General features: G+C 38.0%; 1 protein-coding gene and 1 long non-coding RNA gene across 3 annotated transcripts in view; one reads left to right on the top strand and one right to left on the bottom strand.

Annotated features, from left to right (window-relative positions):
* The window catches only part of LOC133758344 (uncharacterized), a 335,969-nt gene that overhangs the window by 7,364 nt on the left and 303,009 nt on the right, over window positions 1–25,596 (bottom strand). The gene's annotated exons all lie outside the window — the stretch shown is intronic.
* On the top strand, window positions 21,255–23,302 carry LOC133757651 (E3 ubiquitin-protein ligase Mdm2-like). The gene has a single exon (XM_062188288.1). The coding sequence runs from the start codon at window positions 21,522–21,524 to the stop codon at window positions 22,992–22,994; it is 1,473 nt and encodes a 490-aa protein (XP_062044272.1). The 5' UTR covers window positions 21,255–21,521; the 3' UTR covers window positions 22,995–23,302.

Below are 25,596 nucleotides of genomic sequence, written 5' to 3'. Positions count from 1 at the left end.
TTCAATTTTATCCTGTTAGCATGGAGATCCAATATAGAACTTTAAAAATTATATAGTAGAAATATAATTGAATAATTAACTTAGTGTTTAAAGAAAATCTTTCCAATTAGTATAAAGTAGCATGCAGTTTGGAAATAGGTATTTTCTTCTGTTTGAAACCATACCCTTACACAATGCCTTAAAGAGAGATGCTGGAAGCCACCAGATCCCAGAATCCCAGTGGGATGGGACTCATGTACAAAATGTCCCTAATGTAGAAACAAGATCCATTTTTTCATCTGCCTCCCTTAGCATAAGATGTCTTTGACCATTTTGTAGGATTATCCACTTAATAAAAGGAATTCACTGAATTGAGGGAGTGGTACAACTGGCCTAGAAGCTTGTAATGACCCAACTCAATAAATCATTTGCTTCTCCAATAGAAAAACATCTTAATGACCAGTATTATCCAGAGGGATTTTGTTTAATGGAATTCCAGATCTAGGTCAGGACATAATTACAAACTGCATGTAAACCCCCAGGCCAATTGAAGTCCACCTGGCCATCTTTAACATTCCCTGAAGAATGTGATATCACTGACTAATCAAAGGAAGGCAAACAGGCATCACTGACTGACCAAGTATTTGGATACCAGCTGAACATGCATCTCTCAGTACCAAGTTTAATCCATAAGAACCTCTATCCCTAATCCCTCGAGGAGCCCAGGTATTAAGCAATGGCTGTCCAGCTCCATACTCTGCACTTCGCCAATAAATATCTCCTTTCTTCTACCACCCCAATGTCCATGATTGACTTTCTGTTCATTGTGTGAGCAGACTCAGGTTTGGAGGCTATATAGCAATAACTCCAAGTAGTTTTTGGATTTTGATCTGCAACATCAGCATCCATAACTTTGCTTAAGTTGTCCTTGTTCTGTTCATTGCAAATAGCCTATTACTAAAAATTAAGTCACTAAATTGAGGGATTGGTGCAACTATCATAGAACTCATGAAGGCACTTGTTTCTCCAAATAATTGGCATCTTGATGGTCCTCATTGTCTCAAAGGGGTTCTTTTCCAGGGAAATTCCAGGCCCAGGGGAAAAATAACCACCTCTGGCAGGTAGTTCCTAGATTGATTGAAGTCCACTTTTCCATCATAAAAAAATATATTACCAATCAACCACAGAGGGCCACAAGAACCTCAGACCAACCAGGAAGTTCGGCATAAGCTGTATATGCACTGCCCTACCCCAACTTCAGTTCATGGAAACATTCATCCCTAACCCCTAGTGAAGCTCAAGAAACATCATCATTATGGCTCCTTGCTCTGAGCATTGTAATACAGGCCTCCTTTCTTCCACCATCCTAATGTCAGTGATTGCGTTTCTGTGTGTTAGGTGAGAAGACCCAGTTTGGGGGCTCTATAACATCTCCAATTTGGTGGTTGTTTTATACATGTCACCAAAATAAACGTTCTTGGGCCAGTAGCCTACAAATATGAGCACGCTTCACGGTTTATCCCATTGTGCTGCACAAATTTATTATCTACACAGATCATTAAGTAAAAATAATTGAGAAACATGGATTTGCATGTATGTTAGAGAAGGAAATGACTGAAGATAATAGATATAGTCAATATATAAATACTTATTGAATGATGATGCAGGGATAAACTAAGGCACAGACTTTGAATTAGAAGAAAAGAGATATAATTCAGGCGATTCATCAAAGTTAGAATCAATTTAATTTGGTAATCAATTTAATAAGAGAGAAAGTAGACAATTTCTTAGCTATGGTATTAATTACATGATAATGCCCAATAGCATTATCAGGAAAAAATCAGTATGCTAACCAGAATCACTAACTTTACACTGACAAATGCAAACAAATCATCCTGTAGACCTGGTGCCATTAAGACTTTGAATGGATAACAAACTCATAAAAATGGGTGCAAAGATTTGTCACAGTCTGTATTCCCTATGTTAAAAATGTCTTGATACATAGCTATTCCTAAAAGCAATGACCAGATAGCCTATTCAAATGCAAGTTGCCAATCTAAGACAAATGAAGTGGCAATGCAATTTGAAAGCAATTTATTAGCAATGCAAATGTCAAACTACCTCTGATTCTCCCAAAAGCAGGATAAACAAAATAAATGAGCCATTAGGAAGTACAGGTGAGACACTCAGGCTTCAAGAACCCTGCTTTGATTACTTTGAAAGGCTGAGAAAGGCAGCATAACAAGTTACCACTTGAACAGAGTGTGTTTATTCAGCTTGATGCAAGTCAGAGGAAATAGCCCTAATAGTTTTGAATTGCTGTAAAAGGTTGTAGGCACTTGTCAGATAAATGCATGTAGGCCATAACAGCAGTCTAAAGAACCATTTCCTTAATTAAGCAATTCAAGTATAAATTGAGTGATGGAGAAGAAATGTAACCTGCATATACACCACAGCATGTGCCCAAAATGACCTTTGCTCACTTTTCCACCCTAAGATTTCCTCCTCAGATTTTGTACTAGTTCAAAGATTTCTGCCTCAAGGAAAATGTCTCCCAAATCATTCCATCACAACTTCTGCCAGATAATGACTTTCAGCAACTTATACATAAATCTGTTGGGACACTGCATTGTCTTATAATTATTGATTTACTTCCAGTTTTCTGTGATGTCTTTGTAGGCAAAGATTATACACTATTTGTATCTCCAAACGTCACTGACATTCAAATAAAAGATTCTAACCATGAATATTCACAACCAAAATACAGAACAGAAAAGAGACAATCCCAAATTGTTTGAAATATGTTTAGTTCTTATCAGGTCTATGTTGATTCCTATAAATCTAAAGATATCATGCTAAGTATACTAAGGGGATTTTTGGCTTCCAAGATGGCTGAATAGGAAAAAGATGTTCTGATTCTGAACAGGGGGAGACAGAGGGGAAAAACAGAGGAAGTGCTTTTCCTCTCTTATTCCAAGGGGAGAATTTCCAGTTGCAGCAAAGTTTCAAGTTGAAATTCTACAGAAAGAAGAGGAACACCATAGAGCAGGGTGGAAATATCAGATCTGCAGTAGCAAACAGGGACACCAAACTCAAATCCCACAGCTAGGGACTGGAGGAGACACCAGGTTCTGAAAACAAGGTAAAGGTGACTTTCACAGCCTAAACCATGATGATTCTGCATGAGAACCCTGCAGACCACACTGACTTTGAGTCCAGCCTGGAGCCCTAGTGGAGGACAAGGTGACCAATTGGTCCAGTGAAAGAAAAGCACATTTCTTCCTCCCTATCCCCCAACAAGGGTGTCCAGCAACCAGTGGAGAGAAGGTGTCATCTTGACACCAGTAGAGGCTATAACAGCTCTTTTGCGTTTGACCAGGAAGTTTTACCAGAAGGAAAAATCCACATTTCTCACTGACTTTGAGTCTGGCAAAAAGGGTTGACAGGGGGCTGGGCATTCACTTAGGATTACAAGGCGCTCCATTCTCTCAACATATCACAGGGGTTAGCTGGGTTTCTAAGCTATTACTGTGTCTGGCATCAGAGTTCCCTAACTGACTAGGGTGGGTCATCACCAAGGGTTCTGTGCTCACACTGAAGACTGTACAGATCCTTTGTGTGGTTCATGAACCAACATGGATGAGTTGTATCCACTGTGGTCTAACCTGGCCATTGATTACATTCGAAGAAAGGAGGTGAGGTTGTGATTATGCCAATAGGCATGAACATACTTTATCCTTGCTGACAATATAGGAGATCTATCATATCTAAATTGAGTGTCACACACCCCTCACTTGAGCACTGAAAAGAGCTCCCTGGCCCCATCTAGCACGTGCTTCTAGATATTCCTGAAGGAGCAGACACAGATGCATAGTTTAAAGATAAAACACATCAGTATAGAAAACTAGCAAGTGTTTCCACCAGTGCCTAAAAATAAACAAGTAATTACAAGAAATAAGAACAAGAAAAACAATGTGACTCCCCTAAAGGAACACAACAACACTATTATAATGTAAAGATGAAGAAATTGATGAAATGCCTGAAAAGGAATTCAAAGTATGATCACAGGATTACTAACAAGCAATGAAAAGCAAATTCATGAGTTAAAGAAGTCTATACATGACATGAATGAAAAATTTCCCTGTGTTATAGAGAGCCTGAAGAAAAATTAAACTGAAATATTAGAAATGAAAAATTATATATGTAAAATAAAAATACAGTAGAAAGCTTTAACAGCAGACTTGGTGAGGCAGAAGAAAGAATATCAGATAGAAGATAAATCTTTGGAATATCTCAGTCAAATAAAACAAAAAGAAAAAGAGAAGGAAGAGGAAGAAAAAAAAAGAAATTTTAAAAAATTTAAAAAGTGTTCAAAATATATGGGATACTATAAAAAGATCCAACATACAATTCTTGGGAGTTCCTGAAGGTGTGGAGAGAGAATATGGATTAAGTGAAATAATAACAGAAAACTTCCATAATTTGGAGAAACAAAAGGACATGCAAATACAAGAAGCACATAGAACTCCCGATAGAGATGATCAGGAAGTATATTCACCATTAAATTGTACTCAAACTTTCAACAGTAAAGCATAATGAAAACGATCTAAAGTGGACACAAGAGAAATACCTCACAACCACTCCAGTTAGATTGACAACTGATTTCTCATCAGAAACACTATAGAGAATGAAAAACCATAGTCCAAGTCTTTTTTATTTATTTATTTATTTGACAGGTAGAGTTATAGACAGTGAGAGAGAGAGAGACAGAGAGAAAGGTCTTCCTTCCATTGGTTCACTCCCCATATGGCAGCTATGGCCGGTGCTGTGCTGATCCAAAGCCAGGAGCCAGGTGATTCTTCCTGGTCTCCCATGCGGATTCAGGGGCCCAAGCACTTGGGCCATCCTCCACTGCCTTCCCAGGTCACAGCAGAGAGCTGGAATGGAAGAAAAGCAACTGGGACTAGAACCAGTGCCCATATGAGATGCTGGCGCCAAAGGTGAAGGATTAACCAAGTGCCACAGCACCAGCCCCATATGGTACAAGTCTTAAAAGAAAAATTTACTTATAGTGTCCATTTCACTTCAACAGGTTTCCCCTTTGGTGCTCAGTTAGTTGTCACCAATCAGGGAAAACAAATGATATTTGTTTCTTTGGGACTGGCTTATTTCACTCAGCATGATGTTTTCCAGATTCCTCCATCTAGTTGCAAATGACCGGGTTTCATTGTTTTTGACTGCTGTATGGTATTCTATAGAGTACATGTCCCATAATTTCTTTATCCAGTCTACTGTTGATGGACATTTGGGTTGGTTCCAGGTCTTAGCTATTGTGAATTGAGCTACAATAAACATTAATGTGCAGATGGCTTTTTTGTTTGCCAAATTAATTTCCTTTGGGTAAATTCCAAGGAGTGGGATGGCTGGGTTGTATGGTAGGGTTATGTTCAGGTTTCTGAGGAATCTCCAGACTGACTTCCATAGTGGTTTAACCAGTTTGCATTCCCACCAACAGTGGGTTAGTGTCCCTTTTTCCCCACATCCTCTCCAGCATCTATAGTTGGTAGATTTCTGAATGTGAGCCATTCTAACTGGGGTGAGGTGAAACCTCATAGTTGTTTTGATTTGCATTTCCCTGATTGCTAGTGATCTTGAACATTTTTTCATGTGTCTGTTGGCCATTTGAATTTCCTCTTTTGAAAAATGTCTATTGAGGTCCTTGGCCCATCTCATAAGTGGGTTGTTTGTTTTGTTGTGGAGTTTCTTGATTTCTTTGTAGATTCTGGTTATCAACCCTTTATCTGTAGCATAGTTTGCAAATTGTCCTGACTGTTGATGTACAATGTAATACTTTATCCTTTTTAGTATTTTTTTGTTGTTGTTTTGGTACTAGTGGTTGAACTCTGTAATTAACACACAATTATTCTTAGGTGTTTAAATTTTAACTGAAAAGTGATCCCTGTTAAATATAACAGTGGGAAAAAGAGAGGGAGGAGATGTACAATTTGGGACATGCTCAATTGGACTTGCCCCAAATTGTGGAGTTAGAAACGTGCCAGGGGATTCCAAAACAATCCCATCAAGGTGGCATGTACCAATGCCATATCACTAGTCCTAGTGATCAATTTCAGTTCAAAGTTGATCACTCTGATAGGTCTAAGAGTCAAAGGGATCACACAAACAAGACTAGTGTCTGCTAATACTAACTGATAGAATCATAAAGGGAAAAAATGATCCAACATGGGAAGCGGGATACATAGCAGACTCATAGAATGGCAGATGTCCTAAATAGCACTCTGGCCTCAGAATCAGCCCTTAAGGCATTCGGATCTGGCTGAACAGCCCATGAGAGTATTGTAGGCATGGAAAGCCAAGACACTCTGGGGAAAAAAAAAAAAAAAAGACCTAAATGAAAGATCTCTGCGTGTGAGATCCCAGTGGAAAGAATGAGTCCATCAAAGAAGGAGGTACTTTTCTCCGAAGGGAGGAGAGAACTTCCACTTTGACTATGACCCTAGTGGAATAAGATCAAAGTCAGCGAACTCTAAAGGCTTCCATAGCCTTTGCAACTCATGACTAGAGCCTAGGGAGATTACTGACACCATAAACAAGAGTGTCAAATTGTTAAGTCAACAACCGGAGTCACTGTGTACTTATGTCTCATGTGGGATCTGTCCTTAATGTGTTGCCCAATGTGAAGTGATGCTATAACTAGTACTAAAACAGTATTTTACACTTTGTGTTTCTGTGTGGGTGCAAACTGATGAAATCTTTACTTAGAATATACTGAATTGATCTTCTGTATATAAAGATAATTGAAAATGAAAAAAAAAAACTTGGTGTTAAATTGGAAATTGCATACAAAAGTAATCAATTTTTTAAAAATATCATGTAGGATCTCTGTCTTTAAGGTGCTTTACACTGTTATTTAATGCTATAACTAGTACTCCAACAGTATTTTTTTCACTTTGTGTTGCTATATGGGGCAAACTGTTGAAATCTTTACCTAATATATACTAAACTAATCTTCTGTATATAAAGAGAATTGAAAATGAATCTTGATGTGAATGGAAGGGGAGAGGGAGCGGGAAAGGGGAGGGTTGCGGGTGGGAGGGAAGTTATGGGGGGGGAGCCATTGTAATCCATAAGCTGTATTTTGGAAATTTATATTCATTAAATAAAAGTTAAAAAAAACTTCAGCATCTTAAACTATCAAAATTTAATGACAAAAATAAATTTTATAAATTCTCCGCTTCAAAAAAAAAAAAAAGAAAAATTTTCAATCGAGAATACTGTACCTTGCAAAGGTCTCATCAATGAATTAACATGAAATATAGAACTTCCATATAAAAACAGAAATTGAATTTGTCACCACTCAATCAGCCTTACAAAGAATGCTTAAGAATGTGCTACACAGAGAAACACAGAAAGATAGTCATAACTATGAAAGAATGTGAAAGCAGAAAATATCCTCCTAAAACTATAAATGAAATACAAAGCAAACAATAAGAATATTTACAGAAAAATGGCTGGGTTAAGTCATTACTTATCAATAGCAACCATGATTGCAAATATCTACATTCTCCATTTAAAAGACACAGACTGCCTGAATGCAGTAAAAAAAAAAAAAAAAAAAAAAAAGTTAAGACCCATCTATTCACCACTTAAAAGAAACACACCTCAACAACAAAGATATATACAGACTGACAGTGAAAGGATGGAAAAAGATGTTCCATGCTAAAGGAAAGAAAAAAAAAAAAAGGAGTTGTTGTAGCCACCCTAATATGAGACAAAATAGATTTTAACACAAAAACTATCAAAAGAGATGAAAAATAGACATTATGTAATTAGGGGATCAATTCAACAGGGAGATTTGGTAATAATAAATATATGGAAACCCAAGGTCGTGGTGCCTGTCTATTTAACACAAACGTAAATTGATCTAAAGGGAGACATAAACTCTAATACAATATTAATGAGGGGACATCAACACCCCCATTTTCCTTAATGGACACATCAACTAGACAGAAAACTAACAAAAAAAAAAAAAAAAAAAAAAACAGAGCTAATCTACCCTATGAACGAAATGGATCTAAATGATATTTACAGAAAATTTCATCCCACAGTTTAGGAATACACATTCTGTTCATCAATGCATGGAACTTAATCGAGGACAGACCATATGACAGGCCATAAAGCAAGTCTCAGAAAATTCAAAAAATTTGAAATCATATGTGTTAGGTCTGGAATAGCTTGGGGTTCTGGTCTTTCATACCCTGAGAAAGGAGATGGAAAAAGGAGACAGTGACTGACCTCAACAGAGACAAGTTGTTTTATTGGAAGCAAAGAGGTTGGCAACACTCTTGTTCTTGTGAAGAGACTGTACTTGGCACATCTGGGACTAAGGTTTTTATCCAGGTTAGGAGGGGGGAATTTGCCACTAAGAGGGGGTGAGAAGGCAGCTGGCCAAAGAATACGGGGCTCTGAAGTTTCGGGAAATTTCCCTCTGATCTGTTTCATAGATGCCCTGTGCATCTTATCTGTTTTTCCACTTGCATTGCAAGGAGTTGAGAAGGGTCTGTTTAGGCACCAAGGATCTTGACAAAAGGGAGGATGTGGAATGAGAAGGGGGAAGGAAGAAGAAAGGGAGGAGGGGAAAGGTGCCACAAGTCCTTTAATATGCACATCTTTTCTTACCACATGGAATGAAGCTAGAAATTAACAACTTAAAAATTTCCAGAACATATGCAAACACATGGAGACTGAACAACCTTCTCCTGAGTAAACAGCGGGTCATAGAAGAAATCAAAAGGGAAATAAAAAAATTCCTAGAAATGAATGAAGATGACAATATAAAACATTAAGACTTATGGGACATGCAAAAGCAATGTTAAGAGGGAAGTTTATAGCAATTAGTGCCTACATTAAAAAATTGGAAAGGCATCAATAAATGAACAATCAATGCACCTCAAGAACCTACAAAAACAACAACAGACCAAAGCCAAAATGAGAGGTAGGGAGATAATTAATTAGAGAATATATAAACAAAACCGAAGCCAAAATATTACAAAATGTCAGTGAAATGAATAGCTGGATTTTTGAAAAATAAATAAAATTGATACAACATTGGCCAAACTAAATTAAAAAAAGGGAGAAGACCCAAATCAATAAAATCAGAAATGAAAAGGAGATGTAACAATGGATAACACAGAAATAAAAAAAGAATAACCAAGGAATTACTACAAACAGATATATACCACAAATTGGAAAACTGAGTAGAAATGGATAGGTTACTGGACAAATGCAATCTATTAAAAATTGCCATGAAGTCATTGACAACCTAAAAAGACCAATAACCAAGACAGAGATTGAATCAGTAATAAAGACCCTCCCAACAAAGAAAATCCCAGAACTGAAATGATTGACAGCTGTAATAAAATCCCTCCCAACAAAGAAAAGCCCAGAACTGGATTGATTGACAGCTGAACTCTACCAGACTTTTAAAGAACTAATTTCAATTCTTCTCAAACTACTCTGAACAAGTAGAAGGGAAGGAATCCTCCAAAATTCATTCTATTAGGCCAGCATCACCTTAATTACAAAACCAGAAAAAATGCAATAAAGAAAGAAAACCATAGATCAATATCACTGATGAATATAGATGCAAAAATCTCCAACAAAATATTACTGTCAATTCCAATAACACTACAGAAAGATCAGTCACCCAGCCCAAGTGGGATTTATCCCTGGTATACAGGGAATGGTTCAATATATGCAAATAAGTAAATGTGATATATCATCTTAACAAATTGCATAAAAATATGATTATCTCAGTATATATAGAGAAAGATTTTGATAAAATACAACATCCTTTCTTGATAAAAATCCTAAGCAATTGGGTGTAGAGGAACATTCCTCAACACAATCAAGACAATATAGATAAATCTACATCCAGTATCATGTTGAATGAAGGAAAACTTGGAAGCATTTCCACTAAGATCCAGAACCAAACAATAATGCCCGCTTTCACCAATGCTATTCAATATTGTCCTGGAAGTCTTAGCCAGAGTATTTGGCAAGAAAAAGAAATTAAAGGGATACAAATTGGAAAGGAAGAAGTCAAGCTATCCTTATTTGTAGATGACATGATTCTATACATAGGGGAACAAAAATACTACACTAAGAGCAATAAGAGACTGTTGGAAATAATAAGAGAGTTGGTAAAGTTGCAGGATATAAAATTAACAGATAAAAATTGATAGCTTTTGTATGCACAGACAATGCCATAGCTGAAAAAAGACTTCAAGGATTAGTCCCATTCACATAGCTACAAAATATTTAAATACCTCGGAATAAATTTAACTAAGAAGTTTAAAGATCTCTACAAAGAAAATTACAAAATATTAAAGAAATAAATAGGAGAAAACACAAAAAAAAATGGAAAACTTATTCCTTTTTCTGGATTGGAAGAATATCATCAAAATGTCCATACTACTGAAAGCAATTTACAGATTCAACATGATCCCAATCAATATCACTGATGAACACAAATGCAAAAATCTCCAACAAAATGACATTCTTCTCAGATCTAGAAAAAAAAATGATGCTAAAATTCATATGGAAACACAAGAGACCCTGATTAGCTAATGCAATTTAAACAACAAAAACAAAGCTAGAGACATCACAAAAACTAGATTTCCAGACATACTAAAGAGAAGCTATAATCAATACAGCTTAGTACTGCCACAGACATATATATATCTATCAGTGGAACAGAATAGAATCATCAGAAATCAATCCACACATCTACAACCAACTTATCTTGGACAAAGGCACTAAAATCAATTTTGAAGAAAGGATGGTCTCTTCAACAAATGGTGCTGGGAAATTGGATCTCTGTATGCAGAAATATGAGAAAAGACTCCTATATTACACCTTACACAAAAACCAAATGGATCAATGATATAAATCTATGACATGACACCATCAAATTACTAAAGGAGAACATTTGGAAACTCTGCAATACATTGGCAAAAAGACTTATAGGCAAATACTTATAGGAAAAGACCCCAGAAACACAGGCAATCCAAGCCAAAATTGTCAAATTGGTTTACACCAATCTAAGAAGCTTCTGCACTCCAAAGGAAACAATGAACAAAGTGAAGAGGTAACTGAAAGAATAAAAGAGAATGTTTGCAATTTATGAAACTGATAAAGGATTAATAGCCAGAATCTATAAGGAATTCATGAAATTCAACAACAAAACAAAGAATCCAGTTATTAAATGGACAAAGGACTTGAACATTTTTCTTTTTGTTGTTGTTAGAAAGCTTTTATTTAATAAATATAAATTTCATGGGTACAGCTTGTGGAATATAGCAGTTCTTCCCCCAATACCCGCCAGCCCACCCCAACTCCCATCCCACCTCCTACTCCCTCTCCCATCCTATTCTTCATGGTTTCATTTTTAATTATCTATATATACAGAAGACCAAAGATGAAATTCAAATGCCTGACAGAAGGAAAAACGCTCAAGATCATTGAGCAATCAGGGAAATGCAAATCAAAACCACAATGAGCTTTCATCTCAACCCAGTTAGAATTTCTCTCATACAGAAATCAACAAACAACAAATGTTGTCTAGAACATGGGGGAAAAGGTACCCTAATACACTGGTGGTGAAAATGTACACTAGTACAGCCATTGTGAAAGACAGTACAGAGATACTTCAGAAATCTGAAAATAGATCTACCATATGACCTAGCCATGTCTCTCTTTGGAATTTACCGAAACAAAATGAAATCAATATATGAGAGTGTTCTGTGCCCCTGTTTATTGCAACTCAATTCACAATAGCCAAAATATGAAATCAACCCAGAAGCCCATAAACCAATGACTGCGTAAAGAAAATGTGTAAATATATACTTTGGAATATTATTAAGCAATAAACAAGAATGAAATCCTGTCTATTGCAACAAAATGTATGCAGCTGGAAACCATTTTACTTAGTGAAATCAGCCAGTCCCAAGAGAACAAATACTATATATATCCCTGATCTTGCATAATTTATAGAGTACAAAACTGCAATGTATAATTCTTTGCATTGCAATAGGCATAAAATTATTCCTGTGCATAAACTCTTGAGAGGAAATGGCTTAAAGCCTAAGTGAATTTAATTATCTAAAAACCACACGGGAAATATTTAGTTATTACATTGTTTTTTGTTTTATTTCATTTGAAGAAATTATCAATGACTAATTGCCAAAAATACTGTTTAAAAATGTATAAAAGGGAAAATTTCCAAAAGGAATAGATTATGACTCTTGTAGAGATACAAAATGAGCACTATTAAATATTTTATTGAATTATTAGTCTGCGAATCAGACACATGTTATAGTTGATTTGAACGTGAAGGGAGACAAACCCAAATTTATAAAAAATAAACCATTTTAGTAAAGAAATGTTGAAATTAACTTACAAAAAAATTCAAAACTGAATTTTTTCCATGGAAGGAAAGAGAAAAAAATCAACTGAATCTCCACACACATAATACATTTGCATGTCTAAGAACAATGATTATTTTGCATTGCTCTCAGTTACCTACAATTTGCAGAGCTGTAAAACAGCTTAAAGCTTATGAAGGCTAGACTTAAACAATGTGGAAAGGTGTTGAAATTGAATGTTTGTATGCCTCCAAAATATGCGTGTTGAAGCCTTAATCACAATGTGATTGTATTTGGATGAAGTCATAAGGGTGGAGCCCTCAGGAATGGGATTAATGCCCTTATGAATGTGACCACAGAGAGCTATCTTTCCACCTCATGAGAACACAAGGAAAAGTAAGACATCTACAACTTGGAAAAGAGCCTCAATAGAACCCAACCCTGATCTTGATCTTCTAGGCTATAGAATTATAAAAAATAAATTCCTGTCATTCATTAGCAGATCAAGCTGGCAAAAACAATATACTCAAATTAATACAGTTTTCTACTGGAGGCAGATAATTTTTTATGTTTATTCCAAATTTTTATACAATTATATGTGCCCTATTAAGAGAGAAATATGAGCTCTCACATTCTTTGATGAAAGAATAAAACTATGATCAAAAATTGATTCCCTAATTTGTAAAAAAAAATAAATTTCTAACCTCCTCACAGCACATTTAGTTTTATCATTAGCCCTTCTTTAGTAATATGAAAATAACAAAAGCCAACATTTGTTGAAAGGTTTCTCTATGCCAAGTAGTATAATGATGGCTTTACCTACAAAGTTCTTTAATTATCATGCCAATCTGATAAAACAACATTTTACTATTCTCATTTTATATATTTAGAAACTGAACACTGGAAAAGCCTGTAAACCACAGCTGGCAAGTGGCAGCAGTTGTAAGCAGAAAGCTCTATATTTGTAAAATATAATACTGTAGCCAACAGTCACAGGTGTCTATTGAGAATGTAATGTGGCTAGTCTGAACTGAGATGTTCTGCGGATGTAATTACATGATGGACTTTTTTTCAAGACTTAGAAAAACAGGGGCCTGTGCTGTGGAGTAGCAAGTAAAGCCTCTGCCTGAAGTGCCAGCATACCAAATGTGTACCAGTTTATGTCTTGGCTGCTCCACTTCTGATCCAGCTCTCTGCTATGGCCTGGGTAGGCAGTGTAAGATGGTCCAAGAGCTTGGGCCTCTGTATTTGCATGGGAGACCTGGAAGAAGCTCCTGGCTCCTGGCTTCGGCAGTCATTTGGGAAGTGAGCCAGTGGATGAAGACACCTCTCTCTCTCTGCCTCTGTAATTCTGCCTTTCAAATAAATAAATCAATCTTTAAAAAAAGACTGAGCATAACAATAACAACAAAGAAACCCACTCATGAAATAACATTTTGGGTAATTTGGTTACATAAAATATGGATTCTCAAGATGGCTAAATAGAGGTTTCCAGTGTTTGTATCCCCTTCCAACGAGAATCAGAATAACAATAATTGTATCATGAGATGAGTACTTGAGAGGGAACACTGAAAATCAGCAAAGGAGATACAGAAACTTGATAAGACACAGAAACTGAGATAGTAGCATAAAGAGAGGAACAAAGTACACCAAAAACTGAAACTCTGTCCCCATGGCTAGGGGGACTCCCCTTAGAAAGTGGGGAAAGTGTAACCAGGAGAATCCCAGTAGATCCCACCTCCAGTGATTATAGTTACTGGAATCTTAGCTGCACAACAGATGTACAGCCATCACATGCTTGAAACCCAGCAAGGGGAGATAACTGAGGTATGCACAGTAGATTTGCTTTAGAGAAGTAACACACATTTTCTTCCCTAACATCCAGAACCCAAGATGAGCCAATACGATACCATCTTGAGAAAGGAGTCGTTGGCATCCGTATTGCCATGGGGAATGGAAGGCCCTGCACATCCCCAAACCTGGGTCCCCAGAGACTTCGTAGCAGTAGTAGTAAGGATTGTAACCTCACAAATCTTACTAGAAGCAACAGCAACAGTGACCCCATCATCCTGCACTATGCAGGAAAGGACGATCAGCACAATTGGGCACGTCCTGTCTTAGGAACCCTAGAAGCGAGAGTGCTTGTCTCACAGGTTGATGGCATCACTGTACACTCCTTACTTCCTCCCAGGATAGCATATACAGCCACAGAAAACCATGCACCCTCCCCTGACTTCAGGCCTGCACTGCCATCTGCTCTTTCTCTGATTTTGTGGGCACCAGCAACCACACACATTTGTCACAGAATAGAACCCAGCTCCACCGTGCCCTCTTCCCTAGCCTACCCTAGTTTTCGTGGATATGGGCAGTCATGCACACCTACGTGGGACTTGAGCTGCCTCTACCATGGTCACTTCCAAAACCTACCCTGGCTATGGTGGACACAGGAAACTATGCACACTCACTTGGATTTGGGCCCAGCCAACTCCACCAGGACTGAGGGGAGCCCCTGGATGTGCCTGCTACTGCTAACATCAATTATGGTGGAAGAAAATGTAGGGAAACCACCCTCTGGCAGTTCCAAATGAAGCTAACGATAAAGTAGTCTACCAAACTGACACCTAGAGGCATAATTTTAGGGAAAAAGATCTAATCTGCAGAAGCCACCCTTTAAGATAATAGAGACAGTGGATCTGCTAGATATATTAGAATACAAGAAAGATGAAAAATCAAGGCCATATTGTGCTCCAAAAGGAAGTAATACAATTTAGCATCAGATTCCAAAGAGAAGATGATTGATGAATGCTTGTTAATGACTTTAAAACAATGATTATAAGGACACTCAAAGAGATGTATGAGCATTCAGATAGATTTTTAAAAGGGACTAGGAAATCAATGCATTATGTCATTGAAAATTATAATAAACTGAGGTCTTGAAAAGGAACCGAACAGAAATCTTAGAAATAAAGGTGTCAATAAGTCAAATACAAAATAAAAGCAGGGGCCGGTGCCATGGCTCACTTGGTTAATCCTCCGCCTGCGGTGCCAGCATCCCCTATGGGCGCCGGGTTCTAGTCCCGGTTGCTCCTCTTCCAGTCCAGCTCTCTGCTGAGGCCTGGGAGGGAAGTGGAGGATGGCCCAAGTGTTTGGCCCCTGCACCCCATGGGAGACCAGGAAGAAGCACCTGGCTCCTGGCTTCGGAATAGCGCAGCGCCGGCCATAGCGGCCATTTGGGGGGTGAACCAACGGAAGGAAGACCTTTCTCTCTGTCTCTCCCTCTCACTGTCTGTAGCTCTACCTCTCAAATAAATAAATAAAATCTTTTTTTAAAAAAAGCAAAAGTCTCAACAACAGAATAAATTAAGCAAAGGAAAGATTTCTGAAATTGAGGACTGGTCTTTTGGAATACACCAGTCAGACTAACAGTCTCTGAGACCTTTTGGAAATCATGAAACAAACAAATATTAGAATTTTAGAAACATATGAGGGAAATGGGAAGAGTAAATTTTTTGAAAACAGCTGAGGCCAGTGCCGCGGCTCAACAGGCTAATCCTCCACCTGCGGCGCCAGCACCCTGGGTTCTAGTTCCAGTCAGGGTGCCGGATTCTGTCCCAGTTGCTCCTCTTCCAGGCCAGTTCCCTGCTGTGGCCCAGGAAGGCAATGGAGGATGGTCCAAGTGCCTGGGCCCTGTACCTGACCAAGAGAAACACCTGGCTCCTGGCTACGGATCAGCATGGTGCACCGGCCGCAGCACGCCAGCCGCAGTGGCCATTGGAGGGTGAACCAATGGAAAGGAAGACCTTTTTCTCTCTCTCTCTCTCACACTGTCCACTCTACCTGTTTAAAAAAAAAAAGAAAAGGAAAAGGAAACAGCTGAAACTTCCTAAATTGGGAAAAATATGTGGACATTCAACTACAGAAGGCTCAGAGGACCTCAAATATACATGACTAAAAAACAACCTCATCATTATATATTATATTCAAACTCACAAAAGCAAGAAACAGGAATTTAAAATTTACTAGAGGAAAATGTGAAGTCATTCTTTTTTTAAAGTTTATTTTGTTGGGGGCTGGTGCTGTGGTGTAGCAGGTTAAAGCTCTAGCCTGAAGTACTGGCATCCCATATGGGCACCAGTTCTAGTTCCAGCTGCTCTTTTTCTGATCCAACTCTCTGCTATGGCCTGGGAAAGCAGTAGAAGATGGCCAGTCCATGGGCCTCTGCACACACGTGGGAGACCCGGAAGAAGCTCCTGGCTCCTGATTTCAGATTGGCCCAGCTCCAGGACTTGCGGTCATCTGGGGAGTGAACCAGCGCATAGAAGACCTCTCTCTCTGTCTTTACCTCTCTCTGTAACTCTGTCTTTCAAATAAGTAAAATAAATCTTTTAAAAAAAGTATTTTGTTGTGAAAATTTTTAAATTTATACATAGTTTTTTTTTCTTTTTTCCCCTAAAAATTTTTAGATTTCATATTTTAAATTTAACATTGTAATTAAAGGCTTATTATCTGCAATAAGATCAAAAATTAAAAAGTGAAATGAGCATAAGACAACAGGAAAGTATGCAAGGGCTACACACATAATCAAAAGAAAATATGTTCAACTTCACTCATATCAAGTAAATTTCAAAATAGTCACAAAATCATTAAAACTATAGTAGTATATTTAAAACAAGATTTGAGAAAATACTGTATTTGCAGCAATATTGATATACTCAGGCATCTTTTTCTAGGTACCTATATTAGGCCAACAGCAGATTTTTCAAAAGAAACTTTACATACCAAGAGGGATTGGAACGAAGGAAAAAAAATGAAAGAAAAAATTTTGCCAACTAAGAATATTTTACATAAAGAAACTATTTTTATAAACAAAGGAGAAATAAAGACTTTCCAAGACAAACAAAAACTGAAGTAATTCACCACCAGATCAGCTTTCCGAAGGTGCTTGAGGGGGTGATACTTAGAATAAGAAAGAATGCCATCATAAAAACATGTGAAAGAAAAAATAAGTAGAACAGGAACAAAAGATAATGCAAATAAACAGAAGAAAAAAATTTAATGGTAAGACTAAGTTATTACTTCTTTATAATAACTTTGAATGTAAATAGACTAAATTCTGCAGGGTGTTTTCAAGATTTATTTATTTCAAAGTCAGAGAGAGAGAGAGAGAAGGAGAAACACACACACAGAGAATGAGATCTTCCATCTGCTGGTTCACTCCCCCAGATGACCACAATAGCTAGAGATGGTCCAGGTTGAAGCCAGGAGCTATTAGCTTCATCCTGGTCTCCCACGTGCATGGCAGAGGTCCAAGTACATGGGACATCTTCTGCTGCTTTCCAAGGCACATGAGCAGGGAGCTGGATGAGAAATGGAGGAGCCAGGACTTGAACAGGTACTCATATGGGATGCCAGTGCCCCAGGAAGTGGATTAACCTGCTGTGCCACAACCAGTGCCCATATGGGATGCCAGCATTGCAGGCAGAGGCTTCACCTGCTACATCACAATATCAGCCCTAAATTCTGCAGTTAAAAATACAGCCTGGGGGCTGGCACTGTGGCACAGTAGGTTAGTCCTCTGCTTGTGGCACCTGCATCCCATATGGGCGCCGGTTCTAGTTCTGATTACTCCTCTTCCAATCTAGCTCTCTGCTAAAGCCTGGAAAAGCAGTAGAAGATGGCCCAAGTATTTAGGTCCCTGCACCCATGCAGGAAACCCAGAAGAACCTCCTGACTCCTGGCTGCATATCCGCTCAGTTCTGACTGTTACAGCCATTTTGGGAGTGAACCATCAGATAGAAGACATTTCTCTCTGCCTCTCCCTCTCACTGTAACTCTACCCTTCATATAAATCCATCCATCCATCCATCCATCCATCCATCCATACATACATACAGCCTGGCCAAATGCAAACAAACAAAAAGACCCAATGACGCTGCCTGTAAGAAATTCACTTCATGAATAAAGAACATTTAGACTGAAAGTGAAAAGACTGAAAAAGGTAGTCCATGTAAACAAAAAATAGAAGTGAACAGGATTAGCTAAACCAGTATCAGACAAAATAGACTTTAAGGAGAAAAAAAAAAAAAAAGCAGAGGCAGTGGCTGTGGCACAGTGGGTTAAACCATTGCTTATAGTACCAACATCCTAAATGGGCACCACTTTGAGTCCCAGCTGCTCAACTTCCAATCCAGCTCCCTGTCAATGCACCTGGGATGGCAGTGGAGGATGGCCCAAGTCTTTAGGCTCCCATATCCTCATGGGAGAACCAAATAGAGTTACAGGCTCCAGCCTGGGCTGTTGCAACCACTTGGGAAGTGGACCAGAAGCTGGAAGACATTTTTGTCTCTCTCTCTCTCTCTCTCTCTCTCTCTCTCTCTCTCTCTCGTTCTCTCTGCCCCTGCCCTGTAACTCTGCCTTTAAAATAAATAAATAAATCTTAAAAATATCATTCACTGGGGCTGGTGCTGTGGCACAGTGGGTTAAAACCTGGCTGGCAGCGCTGGCATCCCATACGGGCACCAGTTCATTCCCAGCTGCTTCTATTCCAATCCAGATCCCTGCTTGTGGCCTGAGAAAGCAATGGAAGATGGCCAAGTGCTTGGGACCCTGAACCCACGTGGGAGAACCTGAGGAAGCTCCTGGCTCCTGGCTTCAGATTTCAGATCAGATCACCCTCAGCCGTTGTGGCCATTTGGGGAGTGAATAGTGGATGGAAAACCCTTCTCTGTGTGTCTCCCTCTCTTTATAACTCTGCCTCTTAAATAAATAATAAAATATTTAAGAAAACATTCATTATAATCAGTGGTACTTAAAGTATAAAGTAAGAATGGTTCAACATATACAAATTAGTAATATAATCAATCACATCAACAGAATGAAGAATAAAAATCATTTGATAATCTTAATAGAAAGAGAAAAATATTAAACTTAGCATCCATTCATAAAAAACAAATTAGGTATATAGGAAACATACTTTAACATAATAATGGCTACAAATGACAAGCTTACAGTCCATGTGATATTGAATGGAAAAAAGCTGAAAATATTTCTTCTAAGATTGGAACCTGACATAGATGTCCACCATTACTACTCTTATTCAAAATAGGACTGGAATTTTTAGATAGACCCATTAGGCAAGAGAAAGAAATTAAAGGTATACAAATAGGAAAGTAGTAAGTCAAATTATCTGTGTTTGTAGATTAAATGATTTTATGTATATATATATATATATATATATATAACTAAAGGATCCATCACAAGACTTAGAACTCATAATTCAGAAAAGTGTTAGTATACATAATAAACCTGCAAAATTCAGTAACATGTTTATACACCAATAATGAACTCCATGAGAAACAAATTATAATAGAAATTCCTTCTGCAATAGCTAAAAAAGAGAACACCTTATAATAAATCTAATTGAAAACATGAAAGACATCTATAATTAAAATCATAAATACTAATTAAAAAACTACAGAAATATCTTTCGTGTTTGTGGATTGAAAAATTAATAATAAAATGTTTATGGGGACCAGTGCTATGACATAGTGGGTAAAGCTGCTGTTCGCAGTGCAGGCATCCCATATGGGTGCCTGTTCAAGACCTGGCTGTTCCACTTCTGATCCAGCTCCAGCTCTCTGCTATGGCCTGGGAAAGCAGTAGAAGATGGCCCAAGTCTTTGGGCCTCTGCACCCATGCGGGAGACCCAGAAGAAAGCTCCTGGCTCCTAGCTTCTGATACGCGCAGTACTGGCCCTTGCGGCTAACTGGGGAGTGATGAAAGACCTCTCTCTCTGCCTCTTCTTCTCTCTCTGTGTAACTCCAACTTTCAAATAAATAAAGAAATCTTTAAAAAAAAGTTTATGCTATACCAATAAGTTTTACAGATTCAATAGATGCCTCATCATACTACCAACAACATTCTACACAAAACTAGAAAAATAATACGAAAATTCATATAGAAGCACAAAAGATGAAATAGCCATAGAAATACTGAAGAAAACAAGCAAAGCTGAAGGCATCACATACCAGATTTCAAGACATATTACAGAGCCGCCATAACCAAACAACACGGTCCTGTCAGAAAAGCAGACACAAAGACCAAAGGAACAGAGTAGAGATTTCCAGAAATGAATCCACACAGCTGCTTGTTAATAAAAGTGCCAAAATATTTCTGATCATGGACAGTCTATTCCATAGATTAACTGGGAAGACTGGATATCTACATATGGAAGACTTATATTAAACCCTTACACCTCACCTCTCACCCTATACAATTCACTCAAAATGAAACCGATGTTTAAATTTAACCCTGGAAACTAAATCAACTAGAAGAAAACACAAGGGAAACACTGAATGATGTTGGTGTAGGCAATAATTTTGGGGGGCTAGACTTCAATGGGTAATATGAACAAAACCACAGAAACAGGATTATATGTGAAGTTTCTGCATAGCTAAGGAAATAATCAACAGAGTGAAGATACAACTGTCAGAATGGGAGAAAATATTGGTAAACTATTCATCTGACAAAGGAGTAATATCCAGAACATATGAGACTGTCAAAAATTTCAGCAACAACAAAAAAAATGGGCACAGGATATGAATAGACATTTCTCAAGGAAGAAAGACAAGTTACAAATAAATTCATAAAAACACACTCAATACCATTAACCATGAGGGAAATGCAAACCAAAACAAAAATGAGGAATCATCTTACTCCAGTCAGAATGGATATTAATAAAATGACAAAAATAGGCTCCCCTCAGGCGGTAGGGGGCGCGCGCCGCGGCACCTCGGTGGGCCTGGCTCCTTTTGGGGCCTTCGCGGCCCTACCCCTGTGTGACTGCGAGGAAGATGAAGAAAGTAGCCGAGCCTGAGGGGCGGCTGTGACTCCCTGGCCGAGGTCCTTGCCGCTTTCGCCGCCGGGAGCGTCCCTCCTCTTGGGGTTCCGTGCGTCGGAGCGCCCCAGTGGCCTGGCCCCGCCGGTGGAATGGTCGCCGAGGCCCACGGCGGCGGGCGTCCGCGCGCCCCGTAAACGGACGGGGGGAGGCTCGAGGGACCTCCGCCCCCACGCCAGGCGAGAAAGCCCCCGGCACGGCAAATGTGCAATACCAACATGTCTGTGTCTACTGACGGTGCTGTAAGCACCTCACAGATTCCAGCTTCGGAACAAGAGACCCTGGTTAGACCAAAGCCATTGCTTTTGAAGTTGTTAAAGTCTGTTGGTGCACAAAAAGACACTTACACCATGAAAGAGGTTATATTTTATTTTGGCCAGTACATTATGACTAAACGATTGTATGATGAGAAGCAACAACATATTGTGTATTGTTCAAATGATCTTCTTGGAGATTTGTTTGGAGTGCCAAGCTTCTCTGTGAAAGAGCACAGGAAAATATATACAATGATCTACAGAAACTTGGTAGTAGTCAATCAGCAGGAACCATCAGATTCAAGTACATCTGTGAGTGAGAACAGGTGTCACCTTGAAGGTGGGAATGATCAAAAGGACCCTGATCAGGAGCTGCAGGAAGAGAAACCTTCGTCTTCAAGCTTGGTTTCTAGACCATCTACCTCATCCAGAAGGAGAGCAATTAGTGAGACAGAAGAAAATTCAGATGAATTATCTGAACGCCAAAGAAAGCGCCACAAATCAGATAGTATTTCCCTGTCCTTTGATGAAAGCCTGGCTCTGTGTGTAATAAGGGAGATATGTTGTGAAAGAAGCAGTGGCAGTGAATCGACAGAGACGCCATCAAACCTGGATCTTGATGATGGTGTAAGTGAACATTCAGGTGACTGGCTGGATCAGGATTCAGTTTCTGATCAGTTTAGTGTAGAATTTGAAGTTGAATCTCTAGATTCAGAAGATTATAGCCTTAGTGAAGAAGGACAAGAACTCTCAGATGAAGATGATGAGGTATATCGAGTTACTGTGTATCAGGCAGGAGAGAGTGATACAGATTCATTTGAAGAAGATCCTGAAATTTCCTTAGCTGACTATTGGAAGTGTACTTCATGCAATGAAATGAATCCTCCCCTTCCACCACATTGCAACAGATGTTGGGCCCTCCGTGAGAATTGGCTTCCTGAAGATAAGGGGAAAGACAAAGGGGGAATCCCTGAGAAAGCCAAACTAGAAAACTCGACACACTCGGAAGAAGGCTTTGATGTTCCTGATTGTAAAAAAACTGCAGCAGATGATTCCCAAGAAGCCTGTGTTGAGGAAAATGATGATAAAAGTACACAAGCCTCTCAATCACAAGAAAGTGAGGACTTCTCTCAGCCATCAACTTCTAATAGCATTATTTATAGCAGTCAAGAAGATGTCAAAGAGTTTGAGAGAGAAGAAACACAAGACAAAGAAGAAAGTACGGAATCTAATATTCCCCTTAATGCCATTGAACCTTGTGTGATCTGCCAGGGTCGACCTAAAAATGGTTGCATTGTTCATGGCAAAACAGGACACCTAATGTCATGTTTCACATGTGCCAAAAAACTAAAGAAAAGGAATAAGCCCTGCCCAGTATGTAGACAACCAATTCAAATGATTGTGCTAACTTATTTCAACTAATTTACCTGTCCATAGAAATGGAATTATATATTTCTAACTATAAAGTCCTAAAAATTTAGACAACATGGATCTATTTTTATTTACATATATCAAAGTGAGGCATTGTCCTAGTCCACCTAGATTGCCCTTTTACAGTGTAATTTAACTTTGGGAGGGGCAAAGTGAATATTTACTTTTCAAAGGAAAATTTCACTTGGGTTGTAATATGATTTGTGTTGGATAAATGACTATAGCTCATCCTTTACCCTTACTCTTGACTTTAAATAGTTGCCGCCCCACTTTCTTCTAAATGTAAATGATATGTATTGGATTTAAAAAAATACATATAAATAGGACATTGAAATGTAAATTTAGTATCTTGTGTAAGGGGAGAAAATATTTGTGAAAGAGTTAATATTTAAATTTTGGATACTGTTAAATTGTCTGAGCCTTAGTTTTTCTACTCTCAGAGCTTAAAATACTTTTTTCAGATAAAGAAGTTGGTAGCTATATTTGGTGCTCTGTAAATGAAAACTGTACTGATTCTTTAAGTCTTTTCAGTGTGAACATATGGTAAGGAGTAGTTGTGGTATGATGTTAGTTGAGAAAATAGCCATCATTTACCCACACGCAAAACCTTTCCAAGCCTCCCTAGTAAACTCGGATTGTTCTGGGTAGGCAGGTATACTAGGCCTTTTCCACACTCTCGGAATTTAGTGGACTCTCTTGTTTCCTCTAAGTTGGAAAGAATTCTGAGACACTTTGATCTTCTTGGGCTGGGTTACATGGTTCCTGGTAGTTACCTAGGTTTCAGACCAGTTTTAGAAACTAATGAATTCAGAAATTTGGTAAACAGAACTATTCATTTTAAAACTAGCTGGGAAGATTGCAACTTACAAGTTATGCAGAATTTATTCATTCTGTTCCTTCTAAGAATGACAGGGTCAGAACACGGGATTAGGAAATTCTCTCAAACTGTAGATTAATTTATTATGGTTAAGTATGAGTCTTCACCAAATACTGAAAATAACTATTGACTTAAGGTAGTTGACAGTTGTGCAGATTCAGATGAGGGCTATAAAACCAACTGAACTAACTAAATTTTAGAACTGAGGGATAATTTATGTAGCTGATTACTAACAGAACATTGTTGGTATAAGCTTTATAAGCAAAGGTCACATCAATCATGATTACATGTGCATATCTAGGTAGGAAGCGATTGACTGGCAGTACTTTATCTTTGGTCCTCAAATACCACAAAGCTTTATTAATTTGTGATTTGTAATTTTTCAGCTAGAGCTATATACATTCATTCTGAAAGTTGGTAGTACATATGAGATGATAGATGGTGTATGCAACAGTTGCTGTTCACATAACATTCAGCTCTGCACATGGAGTCGTTCTGCGTGCTTCTGGATTACCAATGTAGTCTTGATTGTCTAAATTTTTAAGTTTCATGCACATACATTATTTATTGATTTAAAAATAAATGGCTTATTAAATGTTAAAAAAAATAAATAAATAAAAATAAATAAATCCTGGTGAGCATGTAGAAAAAAGCAAATTCTTATCTACTGTTGATAGGAATGAAAATTAGAATTGTATGGGTGAAAACTGGAGGAAATGAAGGCAGTTTATAAAAGACATACCAGCACTCCCATGTTCATTGTTACACAGTTCACAAAACCCAAGGCATGGAACTGGGTGTCCATCAATGAATGCATGGGTAAAGAAAATATACACATAATGGAATATTATTCAGCCACAGAAAAGAAATTCCCAGCAAAATGAATGGTACACTGGTCATTAAAGGGAATAAGCCAGATACACAATGCCAAATACTGCAAAAATATTTCAACCTTTATAGATTGAAGTTAAAAACATAACACTTGCTCTAAACTTAGAATAGTAACTATGAGAGGCTAAGAAGACAGAGGGAAGAGTAAATGGAGTGAGGCTGGATAGTGAGCACCAAAACACAGACAGCAATAATAGGTTCCAGTGTCCCACAGCAGGTGAGGGTGACTTGTAGTTCACAATAATGTATTATATATAAAGAACTGGAAGAAAGGAGCTAGTCATCTCCAAACATGAGGAAAAGAGAAGGAAACAGGAAAGTACTTGCTTAGTTTTTACTGGTTTACACTGGTGTGTATGTGCTGTAACCCATAAAAAAATGGACAAGTATTACATGTTAATCAAAATTTTAAAAATATTTTAAGTACATAATATTAGCTCCAATTTGTGCCTAGCTCCACTTTTTTTTTCATTTATTAAACTTTTATTTAATGAATATAAATTTCCAAAGTACAGCTTATGGGTTACAATGGCTTCCCCCCTCCCATAACTTCCCTCCCGCCCGCAACCCTCCCCTCTCCCCTTCCATTCACATCAAGATTCATTTTCAATTCTCTTTATATACAGAAGATCAGTTTAGTATATATTAGGTAAAGATTTCAACAGTTTGCCCCATATAGCAACACAAAGTGAAAAAAACTACCATTGGAGTACTAGTTATAGCATTAAATAACAGTGTACAGCACATTAAAGACAGAGATCCTACATAATATTTTTTTAAATTAATTAATTTTCTATGCCATTTCCAATTTAACACCAGGTTTTT

Source organism: Lepus europaeus, chromosome 4 (genome assembly GCF_033115175.1).
Source record: "Lepus europaeus isolate LE1 chromosome 4, mLepTim1.pri, whole genome shotgun sequence".
In the NCBI taxonomy this organism is placed as follows: domain Eukaryota; kingdom Metazoa; phylum Chordata; class Mammalia; order Lagomorpha; family Leporidae; genus Lepus; species Lepus europaeus.
The sequence above is the reverse complement of the archived record's forward strand: the minus strand, read 5'-3'. Positions and strand labels throughout refer to the sequence as shown.

Excerpts from the sequence above, each read along its gene's own strand:
- LOC133757651 (XM_062188288.1), top strand. The coding sequence starts at position 21,522 with ATGTGCAATACCAACATGTCTGTGTCTACTGACGGTGCTGTAAGCACC.